We start from the raw sequence: 12,709 nt of genomic DNA, 5'->3' as shown, positions 1-12,709 counted from the left end.
TTGAATATTATTTTTCTCAAATGAGGACCATTGTTTGAGCATGAGGCTGTTCCCTAAAGCAGGGAATATGTCTTAAGAGCTAATTTTGTTATAAGCACTGGACTTAACTGAGACAGTTATTTAATATACAATAGAGCAGAATCTGGTCTTTTTTGAGTCAAAATAGCTAGCTAAATTTTGATATAACCCTTGACTTAAATTTGATACCCCTTAAGCAAGCTATCCCAACATATTTTAGATTTTTGTTCCTTAAGTGTTTGTAAACAGTTAAAAATCTCTAACTTTAGGCAAGGTGCTTATGTTTAGCCTGAGAATTCTTTCCTACACATGGACATCTTTATCCACATTTTTTTTTTTTTTTTTTTTTTTGAGGTAGGGTCTCACTCTAGCCTAGGCTGACCTGGAATTCTCAGGATGGCCTTGAATTCACGGTGATCCTCCTCCCTCTACCTCCTGAGTGTTGGGATTAAAGGTGTGTACCACCACACCCAGCTTTATCCACATACTTTAACATTTTGATCTGAAGTACCACTCAAAAAGCATTTTTAATGAGCATTCTATGTCCCAACATTGAAAAATTCCTTCCCAGTTCCTTCAATCAATTCATCTCACTCCATTATTAACCATCTTTCTTATAAGGCTACTAAGAAAAACTATACCAAATTGATTAATCCTATTACTGACAAGCAAGTAGTGTAAAGACAATTTTATGTTATTAATACCAATAACACACTTGGAAATGATTCTGTTAGGAGGAACTAAGGCAAATTTTGTTGGTGTCTTGAGGCAGGCTGGCCTAGAAGTCAGGTCAGTTGCTGCCTCCTTTTAAGTAACAGGACAATACAATCTTTTTTTAAAATTATTATTATTTGACAGAGAAAGAGGGGGAGAGAGAATGGGCACATCAGGGCCTCTAGCCACTGCAAACGAATTCCAGACACATGCATCCCCTCGTGCATCTGGCTAATGTGGGTCTTGGAGACTTGAACCTGGGTCCTTCGGCTTTGCAGCTCTTTGCATCCCTCCAGCCCTTTTTATTATTATTTTAAATATACCTGACAAATTATAAGTCACCACTACAGAGAGAATTTTGTTGTTTTCAATAATCCTGTAAGTTGAAGTTGACCTAGAACATAAACTCAGTAATTATGATGTCATGTGACAAAGTATGGCATTGTTTACATAAGACTAGTTCACCATAGGCTTTAGTTAGTACATGTGGAGGTAATGACAAGAGTGCTGCCAGAGTCGGAGTCCAGCTACCCAAAGGGAGGGTTGTCTCCGGAACCACTGGGGAGCCGCTGGGAAATGAGGGGACCCGCGCAGTGGCGGGGGTTGGGGAGGGAGAGGTTCCCAGGACTGCCTGGGCTGCTGGAGAAGGAGGTGGAGACATGGCGCCTGCGTGGGCCAAAGCGCCATTGTCTTGGCACGTGTGAGCCCACTGCCTGACTCTGACTTGAACGGCTTTGGAGCGCTTGTAAAGCCTGCTTGTAGTGGGAGTGAGGGGAAATTTCCTTCCTGAACTTGTTTCCTAGCCAGATAAGTTACGTGGGTCCATGTGTCTGGGCCACATAGATGCCCAGAAATCATCCAGGAGGGCGAACTGGAGGATTTTCCAAAAGGAGCTGGCCTCCCTCTGGGAATGCTTAATTCCCTTAACTTTCAGGAGAGCCTGTAATCTGAATCTGTGATTCTTTTTGGTAGGAGACAGTATTAAAGTAAAGGAGGAAAAAGAGAAAAATAGCTTCCATCTAGTGGAGGAAAGAGAAACAGATAGAGGGTTTTTGCCAACACCCAATGGGCTGTCAGGGTCCAGGCAGAGGACAGCTGGCCTTCAGTCAATACCAAAGAGTGGCCTCAGCCAAGAGACATCAGTTGCCAGTTCGTCATGTCCGGTCCCATGCAATGGCATGGACCGAAAATAAAGGAGGAAAAAGAGAACCTTGCCAGCTCTCAAAAACGTTGAGGCAAGGCCACATGGGCTGATGTCTCCCAGTCCCTCTGGGAGAGCACTCACCTACCCTGTCCATCTCATAGGGACCCTGTTCAGGCGCCAGCTTTGGGTTCCTGGGTCCTTGCTATGTGGGCCGGCTGTGGTTCCCCCCCCCCCCAAAACCCCAAGGTGTCCAGGCAACCGGGGTGGGTGGGTGCGTGAAAGTAAAAGACTTTTGGGAGGAGCTTCAATGTGAACAGCTCTCTCTGTTTATTGTCAGGAATGGATTTATAAGCATCTGGGGGGGGGGACCCTAAGGGGTTGGATGTACCAAGTTCATTTCTGATGCCTAATTAGCATATGGGGACATTCATTCTAGCAAGTAGTCGACAGCAAGGTGGGGGGGGTCAGGTGATCTGGGGTCTTAGGACTTTGTGAAGGCTGTTGCCTGATAAGGAGTTTCCTAGGCAGCTGGACAAAGGTCACAGGGCTATGGGCAAAGCCTAAGTTCAGGTGTGCTGGGCTTGGAGAGAGAGTGGCCTCCTATAGCCTAGAGGTCCTTATCCATGCCTGGCAGCTCAGATCCCTCTCCTGAAGGCTCCAGCCTGTGCTTGGCAGTGCCCGGCAAGAAAGAGGCAGAAAGAGAGTGTGAAGGGGCGCTCTGGGGCATTCAGCCACTGCAAACAAACTCCAGATGCATGTGCCACCTTGTGCATCTTGCATGTGCCACCTTGTGCATCTTGCATGGGTCTTGGGAAGTCAAACCTGGGTCCTTTGGGTTTGCAGGCAGGTACTTTAACTGCTAAGTGATCTCCAGCCACCAATTTATTTTTATGTGTTTATTGGGGTTGGAACTCAGATGCTCATACTTCCAAGGCAAACAAGCACTTTACCAACCAAGCTGACTCTTCAGCTTCCTCTTTTTTTATATTCTGCCCCTGCCTCACTTTAGCCCAGGCTGACTTGGAATTCACTATATTGTGTCAGTGTAGCCTTGAACTCATGGTGATCCTCTACCTCTGCTTCCCAAGTGCTGGCCTCAAAGTTATGTGCCACCATGCCTGGCTTCCCTCCCTTTTCTTTACTTCTTTCTTTCCTTCCTTCTCCAGCCCCCATTTTCTACTTTTCAGTACTGCAATGATTTAATAGTATAAGCTCCTACCTCTGCTTCCCGAGTGCTGGGATTAAAGGCGTGCGCCACCACGCCCGGCTCTTCAGTTACTTTTAAATTGATAATAGGAAAAGACCTCAGAAAAAATATGTCAAAGATGTCCAAATACAGAAGAAAATTTATTTACTTGCAAGGAAAGCTTAAATAAATGTCACATGTATCATTTGTTTTGCTATTTTGGTGAATCTTAATTTTTTAACTTTTCTTTATTTCAGTATCTAGCATTTACATGTGGCCTAATCAGAGGTGGCTTATCAAATTTGGGGATAAAAAGTATTGTAACAGCTGAAGTGTCTTCAATGCCAGCATGTAAGTTGAACTTTATGTCTCACACATTTGAAGTGATTTTTTTTTCAGGTTTTTTTTTTTTTTTTTACATTGAGGAAATTAAAAATGCTAAAACTTAGTTTACCATCATCCCCTTAACATTTATTGCGGCTATATATAGCATACTATATTCATATTCAGTGTAGCAGTTACCTTCCCATTGCTAGGTCAAAACACCCTAAGAAGCAGCTTGTAGAAGAAAAGAGTTTATTATTTCTGAGGGGAAGTTCAATTATGGCAAGAAAAAAATGGCAGAATAGACAGCCAGGGTATCACATTAACTGGGAGGAAACAGTAATAATAAGCTAACCCACATCTCCACAGCAGCAGGGAGGAAGTAGCCTTAGTATTGGGCTTGATGCAGGTCTGTGTCACACAAATGCCTGCCCACAGTAACATGCTTCCTCTAAGAAGGCACCACTTCTCCTGAAGGCCCCACAACTTTCCTAAGTTGCCACCAGCTGCGGATCAAGTATTCAGGTATTCAGTTATACACACTAGGCTATGGGAGATACCCTACATTCAAACCAGCACATTCAGTTACTTTTATTTATTTATTTAGTTTTGCGTTTTTTGAGGCGGATCTCACTTTAGTCCAGGCTGACGTGGAATTCACTATGTAGTCTCAGGGTGCCCTTGAACTTACAGTGATCCTCCTTCCTCTGCCTCCCATGTGCCAGGATTAAAGGTGTGCACCCTCATGCCCAGCTTCAGTTACTTTTTTTTTGGTTTTTCGAGGTAGGGTCTCACCCTGGTCCAGGCTGACCTGGAATTAACTCTGTAGTCTCAGGGTGGCCTTGAACTCATGGCGATTCTCCTACCTCTGCTTCCCGAGTGCTGGGATTAAAGGCGTGCGCCACCACGCCCGGCTCTTCAGTTACTTTTAAATTGATAATAGGAAAAGACCTCAGAAAAAATATGTCAAAGATGTCCAAATACAGAAGAAAATTTATTTACTTGCAAGGAAAGAGAACAAATGAACACGGGTACATCAGAGCCTCTAGCCCTGCAAATGAACTCAAGATGCATTTACACTTTGTGCTCTGGCTTTATATATATAGGGCATTGAGGAATTTAACCTGGGCTTTTAGGCTTTTCAGTCAAATACCTAAACAGTTGAGCCATCTTTCTAGCCCTTAGAAGAAAATTTAAAGGATAGCTCTTGACTTTGGTTCTCTTTCTTCTTTCCTTGTTCTTGATATCCTCTTTCTTCCTCCCCCTGCCCTTTTTTCCTTCCTCTTTTCCCCTCCATTCCTCTCCTTCTTTCCTCTTTCCTCATGCCCTTCCTTTTTTTTTTTTTTGTTTCACTCTCACTTTTTTTCTTTCCTTCTCTGTTTTTTCTCTCTGTTTTTTCATGCTTTATTGTAAATTGACCAACAATCACCTTTTACTGTCTTCTTGATGGGTTCAAAACTAAGACATGTTAAGTTGCTAGTTTAGTGAGAAGAGAAAATCTGGTTGGTGGCAGCAGGAGGTTTTAGTGCTGGGTGATATCAAAAAGTTGTGAATACTTTGTAATTGAAAATTCTTTGAGCCCCCCTTTTTTTTTGAGGCAGGGTCTCATGTAGCTCAAGCTGGCCTAGAATGTCTTGAACTTCTGATTCTTTCATCCCTACCTCCTAAGTACTGAGATTACGGATGTTTACCACCATGCCCCAGGGCTTTGTGGAAGTTAGCTGAGCACTCTTAACTGAGCTATATCCCCAACTATAATATTATGTTATTATATATAATATTATTGGCTTTTTGAGTTAGATTCTCATTCTAGCCTTAGCTGACCTGGAACTCAGTATGTTGTCCCAGGCTGGCCTTAAACTCAGAGATTTCTTCCATCTGCCTCCCGAGTGCTGGGATTAAAAGTGTGTGTCACCATGCCAAGATTATTATTATTACTTATTTATTTCTATTTTTTAGTTTTTTGAGGTAGGGTCTTGCTCTGGCCCAGGCTGACCTGGAATTTCTGATGTAGTCTCATGGTGTCCTTGTACTCACAGTGATCTTCCTACTTCTGTCACCCCAAGTGCTGGGATTAAAGGCATGCGCCACTACACCCAGCTTTTTCAGACTAAAAAATATATATAGTTTTATCTATTTACTTGCAAGGAGGGAGGAAGAGAGAATAAATGGGTGTGCCAGGGCTTCTAGCCACTGCAAATGGACTGCATTTGGCTTTACATGGGTACTGGGGCATTACAGGCAAGTGCCTTAACCACTGAGCCGTCTCTCCAGCCCAGTAAATTAAAAAAATTTTTTTTAAGTTTATTTTTCAGCCCAATAAGTTTTTCTTTGAGAGAGAGAGAGAAAGAGGCAAAGAGAGGTAGAGATGTAGAAAGGGTACACTAGGGCCTCTAGCCTCTGCAAACGAACTCCATACACATGTGCCACCTTGGGCATCTGGCTTTATGTGGGTACTAAGGAATTGAACTTTTGCAGGCAAGTGCCTTAACCACTAAGCCATTTCCAACCCTCAGATTACTATTTTTAAATATTTTATTTATTATTCTTTTTCAAGGAAAGAGAGAGGGAGAATGGGCACACCAGAGTCCTTACCACTGCAAATGCAACCCCAGACATATAGGCCACTTTGTGTATATGGTTTTATGTGGGTATTGGGGAATTGATCCCAGGCTGAGCCATCTCTCCAGTGCCCTCCCCCCTTTTTTATTAAGAAGGTATAAGGTTTGGGAGTGACCAAGACCACCCAAACCACTCTGAGGCAAAGATGAAAGCTTTTTTTCAGGAAAAACACGAGCTGCCAGGGTTGGCGCAGAAGAGAGGAGCACAGCCAACCTGAGTTTTCAGATAATGGGCTTCGTAGGTCTTTACAGTTGGGGGAAGGTGAGGAAGGGAAAAGAACCAATAGCTAGGGTGTGAGACCAGAACAGTGACCAGGTGACTTATGAGATAAGGAGGCAGGGAACCATGACCTGGGGGTATTGTTAGGCAAGGGAGGGTTAATGGCTGGGTGGTTTCTTGAGGAATGTGGATGACACAATTCCTTGTGTCTGTTGCCATTCTACTGTCCTTGGTGACTCCATTTTGGGAGCCTGTCCTGACCTAACAGAAGGGTCTTATTCTAGCCCTGGTTTACTTGGAATTCGTTCTGTAGGACAGGCCAGCCTGAACACAAGGCTTTCCTTCTACCTTAGCCTTTTAAAAAAAAAAAATTTTTTTTTTTTAAAGGACAGGATTTATTTCAGCTTATAATTTGAGGTTACTCCCCATCATGGTGGGAAGGTATGATAGTAGGAGCATGAAGCAGAACTGGTCACATTGCATCTTCACTCAGGAGACAGAGAATAACAAATGCTTGTGATTAGCTAGCTTTCTCCTTTCTTTATTTATTTGAATGTGTGTGTGAGAGAGAGAGAGAGAGAGAGAGAGAGAGAGAGAGAGAGAGAGAGGGAGGAAGAGAGGAAGAGAGAATAGGCGTGCCATAGCTTCCAGCCACTGCAAATACACTTTGGATGCATGAGCCACCTTGTGCATCTGGCACAAGGTGCATGTGGGTACTGGGAATAGAACCTGGGTCCTTAGGCTTCCCAGGCAAATACCTTAACCACTATGCTATCTCTCCAGTCCCCCCCCCTTTTTTTTTTTAAAGAACAGTGTTTCCTCTGTTTTGTTAAAAATAGTTCTGATTGAGCTGCAGAAATGGCTCAGAAATTAAGGCACTTGCCTGTAAAGCCTAATGACCCAAGTTTGATTTCCCATTACCCACAGAAACCCAGATGCACAAAATGGTGTATGCATCTGGAATTCATTTGCAGTAGTAGCCTGAGGCCCTGGTGTGCCCATTCTCTCTCTCTGCCAAGTATGGTGGGGCTTGCCTTTAATCCCAGCACTTGGCAGGCAGAAGTAGGAGGATTGCTGAGAGTTCAAGGCCACCCTGAAACATACAGTGAATTCCAGGCCAGCCTGGGTTAAAGTGAGACCCTACTTCGAAAAACCAAAAAAAAAAAAAAAAAAAAAGAAAGAAAGAAAGCACTCTTATTTTTAAAGAGTTATAAAGCTAAATAACAGCAACAAGCTGGGCTGGAGGGATGGCTTAGCAGTTAATGCATTTGCATATAAAGCTGGAGGACCCAGGACTCCCCAGGACCTACGTTAGCCAGAAGCACGATGGTGGATGCATCTGGAGTTCTTTTGCAGTGGCTGGGGGCCCTGGCGCACTCATTCTCTCCCCCTCCTTCTCTTTCTGTCAAATAAACAAGTAAATAAATAAACCAACAAGTCTTTTGTCAGTACACTTCTTTAAGATCTTTTTACTGGAGCTATTAACCAAGAATAACACTGATTTGCGCTTCACTGTACAGTCCTTTTTTTTTTTTTTTTTAAGATTTTTATTGATTTGAGAGTGACAGAGAGAGAAAGAGGCAGATAGAGAGCGAGAGAGAGAATGGGCACGCCAGGACTACCAGCCACTGCAAAGGAACTCCAGATGCGTGCGCCCCCTTGTGCATCTGGCTAACATGGGTCCTGGGGAATCGAGCCTTGAACCGGGGTCCTTAGGCTTCACAGGCAAGCGCTTAACCACTACACCATCTCTCCAGCCCATGTACAGTCCTTTTTACAGTGACAAATCAGTAATGATATACCCAGAATATAAGAAACACACACACAATGGTATTGGCAGGGCTCAGACAGTGAAGCACTTGCTGTTGAAGCATGAAGACCAGAGTCTGGATCCTGAGCACCTACTTAAATTAACTGCTAGATGAGTTGGCAGCTACCTGTAATCCCAGCGCACTGGAGGTGGAGACAGGGAATGCCTGGGGCTAGCTGACTAGCTAGAGGAGCTGCCTCAGTAAAAGAAAAGAGGAGAGCAATTGAGGAATTTAATTCTTACACATTCAACTATATATGTACTCATATGCATACACACGCATGTACACCACATATACATGCAAAAAAAGGAATTGGATTTATTTATATTATGAATTTATTGTGAAAAGACAGCAAGTTTCTTGGCTGAAACTACTTCCTGAGTAGAACAGAAAATGGATGAATATGCTTCTTTTTCCTGTACCAAAAAATTAAAGAATGATTTTTTTTAAAGTTATTTATTTATTTATTTATTTGACAGAGAGAGAGAGAGAGAGAGAGAGAGAGAGAGAGAAAGGGCGCGCCAGGGCTTCCAGCCACTGCAGATGAATTCCAGATGCGTGCACCCCCTTGTGCATCTGGCTAACGTGGGTCCTGGGGAACCGAGCCTTGAACCGGGGTCCTTAGGCTTCACAGGCAAGCACATAACTGCTAAGCCATCTCTCCAGCCCCTAAAGAATGATTTTTATATTTTCTTTTCCAGGCAAATTTCAGGTGATGATACAGAAGCTATAGAAGATACTGAAATGCAAGGCTTCCACAGTGTAAAGAGATAAATTATTCCTATATAAAGTGTTTCAAGTAATGATTTAATTACATTGTTGCTGATTTGTTCAGAAGCAAGGGTGCTTTTTATTTGTTTAACCCAGACTAAGTCAAAGCAGATAAAGGGCCACTATACCATGACATAAACTTTGCTGCAACTTCAAAATGACACCAAGATCTAAGACTGTTTTAAACATTTTTATTTCCTTAGAGTGATATTTATTTAATCATGGACTGAGAAGTACAACTCAGGATTTGTTGAATTAGCAAAAAGAAAGAGGTAAGCTGGGTGTAGTGGCGCACGCCTTTAATCCCAGCACTTGGGAGGCAGAGGTAGGAGGATCACCGTGAGTTCAAGGCCACCCTGAGACTACATAGTGAATTCCAGGTCAGCCTGGGCTAGAGTGAGATCCTACCTCGAAAAGCCAAAAAAAAAAAAAAAAGATGTACACCAATCAGAATCATTTGTGTAAGGATGACCAAGATGCATTAGCTTGACTTTTTTTTTAAATATTTTTTATTTATTTGCAAACAGAGAGACATATAGAGAGGAAGAAAGTCAGAGAGAATGGGGCACACCAGTGCTTCTTGCTACTGCAAATGAACTACAAATGTATGAACAACTTTTTGCATTTGATTTTACCTGGGTACTGGGGAATGGAACCTAAGCCATAAGGCTTTGTAAGCAAGCACCTTTGAACACTGAACCATTTCTGTAGCCCCGTTTTAGTGATTTTTAAAAAGCAAGCCAAGCTAGGTATGGTGGTACACATTTTTAATCTCAGCACTCAAGATGCCAAGGGTTGCCATGAGTTTGAGGCCACCCAGAGACTACATAGTGAATTCCAAGTCAGCCTGGGCTAGAACAAGACCCTATCTTGGGGATAAAAATCCAATATGCTTAAGTTAGATTTTTTTTTTTAACTTTATTTGAGAGAGAGAAAATGAATGAGTGGGCATGCCAGGGGGCCTCCAGTCACTACAAACAAACTGCAGAAGCATGTGCCACCTTGTCCATCTGGCTTACATGGGTCCTGGGAAATTGAACCTGGGTCCTTAGGTTTGCAGGCAAGCACCTCAACCACTAAGCCATTTCTCCAGCCTGAGTAAGCTTAATTTCATTGTGTTGCTTATAATTTCTTTCTTTTAAAAAATTTTTTGTTTTGCTTATTTTTAATTTATTTATTTGAGAGTGACAGACAGGAAGATGGAGAGGGGGGGGGATGAATATGAATGGGCACGTCAGGGCCTCCAGCCACTGCAAAATCTAGATGTATGTGCCACCTTGTGCATCTGGCTTACGTGGGTACTGGTGAATTGAGCCTTGAACCGGGGTCATTAGGCTTCACAGGCAAGTGCTTAACTGCTAACCCATCTCTCCAGCCCCTATAATTTATTTCTTTTGAGAGAATGTTTATGCTTATATAAGAATTTCATTTATACATTGTATATACATGTACATACATATAAATACATATGTAAATTCTAAATTGCTTGAAAATTTTTTTCATTTTTGTGTGTGTGTGTGTGTGTGTGTGTGTGTGTGTGTGCGCGCCACCACACTTGTGTGGAGGTCAGAGGACTTTTTAAAAAAATATTTGATTTTTACTTGACACACAGAGAGAGAGTATATGCGAGTGTGTCAGGGCCATCAGCCACTGCAAACGAACTCCAGCCACACACGTCCCCTTGTGCATCTGGCTAACGTAGGTCCTGGGGAATCTAACTAAGGTCCTATAGCTTTGCAGGCAAATGCCTTAACCGCTAAGCCATCCCTCCAGCCCTATTATTAAAGTGAAATTTTAATTTTACTTTAATAGAGTTCAATCTTTAAGAGTTCTGCTGCTATGATCAAGGTGAAATATAGATTATTTTAAGTGTTAAGTATGGAAGGAAGGAATTTTTATACTTTTTCCTCCTTCAGTCTTGATTTTGAGCTTTTCTCCCTATGTATGGAAGACCTAGGGAAGGTTTTAATGTCTTTATCATGTTCCACAGGGCGGAGGTTAGTTTTAGCAATATTCATTGGGTCATATCTTCCTCCTGTAGTTTCTCTTAGCAACTTTTTTCAGCTTCTTTATCTTAAATTATTTGCTTAAGCAGGTATCTCTTAAGCTTTTATTAAAACACTGCATGTTGTGCTACCTGTACTTTTATTTATGTATTTTCTTTCTCTCAAGGTAGGATCTCACGCTAGCCCAGGCTGACCTGGAATTCACTCTGTACTCTCAGGGTGGCCTTGAACTCATGGCGATCCTCCTACCTCTGCCTCCTGAGTGTTGGGATTAGCGGCGTGCGCCACCACGCCCGGCCTGGGCATGGAGACGTATGCTTGTAATCCTAACTAGGTAGGAAGCTCTTGAGTTTGAGGCACACCTGGGCCTGTCTCAAAACAAACAAATAAACAAATAAACAAATAAACAAACAACAAGCCCAACATTTGTTTCTCATTTAATTATTACCCTGTGTATAGATTTGACAGAGAATTCTATAAAAAGGTGACTGATACTCCAAAAATGCATCAGTGAATTAAATTGTCAGATTAAAATTGTATTTATTTATTTATGAGAGAGAGAGAGTATACAATGCTGTGTCAAAACACAAAACTGTAAGAATTTAAGGTCTGGGGATATAGCTTAAAGATACAGTACTTATAATATGCACAAGGCCTTGGGTTTGATCCCTGCATCACAAAAGTAAATAAAAGAATTTTCTTTAGGACTAAGGGGAAATAAAACTCAGTTAAGTTAAAGCTATACCATTCTCCATCTGTAGAAAGGTATAGTATCATAGGTGTGGTGGCACACATCTTTAAACCCAGCACTCAAGCGGCAGAGGTAGAAGGATCGCTGTGAGTTCAAGGTCATCCTGAGACTACATAGTGAATTCTAGGTCAGCCTGGACTATAGTGAGACCCTACCTTGGGGGAAAGAAAAGCACTCCTAATTCTCAAATCATTTTGAAAGAACAATTTTTTCAGGTCTGTTAAAAATACACAAATTTGGGAAACACCCTACCAAATAAAAATTCAAACTTGGCAGTCAACAGTGGTCATTATAGCTGGGCATAGTGACATACACCATTAGTCCTAGCACTAGGGAAGTTGAGGTAAGAGGAGTGATTGACATGAGCTGGAGGCTGGCCTAGGGCTGCCAGTGAGTTCCAGGTCAGCCCTAGGCAAACAAAAAAAGGTATTATGAGCCAAGACAGAGTTCCATCAGATGAAACAAAGTAGATCACTTCAAAGAAGAACAGGTGGTAGTATGTGTATGCAAAAGATATTACAGACGAGTGAAGTTGGTAGATGCTTATTTGCTCACCCATCAGTTGTTCCTTCCTTTGATGACAAGCTCCATTTCCCCCAGGGTGCTCAGATTCTAACCTAAGGCCTGTAGGTATTCTAGTTAGCCAGTCTCCCACTGAACCACATCCCTGGCTCTTGTAACTGTATAGCTAGCTGCCTTGTGCTAAGAAAAGGGTGCTGCTTTCCTAGCTGCAGAGCATATGTGTTGATTGGATTCTAAGTTACATAGTAATTAGGTCAGCTTTGTTTCATGTAGTTTTAGCTAAAGAGACAAAGGGAGAAGTCTGACAGTTTTAGGAATTTTTTTATTTTTGAGGCTTTTAAAAATAGACATAAAGGGGGCTGGAGAGAATGCTTAGCATTTAAGGCACTTGCCTGCAAAGCCCAGGTTCAGTTCCCCAGGACCCATGTAAGCCAGATGCACGAGGTGGCCCATGAGTCTGGAGTTTGTTTGCAATGGCTGGAGGCTCTGGTGAGCCCATTATCTGTCTCTTTCTCTCAAATAAATAAAATGTTATTTTAAAAAAGAAAAGAAGCAATTGTGGTGGCACACACCGGTAGGGTACTGCTGAAGAGGTGGAGACAGGAGGATCAGGAGTTTGAG

The 12,709-nt window shown here is 42.4% G+C and overlaps 1 protein-coding gene across 1 annotated transcript in view; it reads left to right on the top strand.

The window, feature by feature from the left end:
• The window catches only part of Trappc6b (trafficking protein particle complex subunit 6B), a 29,271-nt gene extending 20,422 nt beyond the window's left edge, over positions 1-8,849 (top strand). Inside the window, exons 5-6 of the mRNA XM_045154454.1 lie at positions 3,320-3,413; positions 8,740-8,849. Of these exons, the coding sequence (XP_045010389.1) occupies positions 3,320-3,413; positions 8,740-8,771 (126 nt within the window). The 3' untranslated portion in view covers positions 8,772-8,849. The remainder of the gene's footprint in view (positions 1-3,319; positions 3,414-8,739) is intronic.
• The last annotated feature ends 3,860 nt before the right edge of the window (positions 8,850-12,709 follow it).

The sequence above is a fragment of the Jaculus jaculus genome, chromosome 7 (genome assembly GCF_020740685.1).
Source record: "Jaculus jaculus isolate mJacJac1 chromosome 7, mJacJac1.mat.Y.cur, whole genome shotgun sequence".
NCBI classification, from domain to species: Eukaryota; Metazoa; Chordata; class Mammalia; order Rodentia; family Dipodidae; genus Jaculus; species Jaculus jaculus.
The sequence above is the reverse complement of the archived record's forward strand: the minus strand, read 5'-3'. Positions and strand labels throughout refer to the sequence as shown.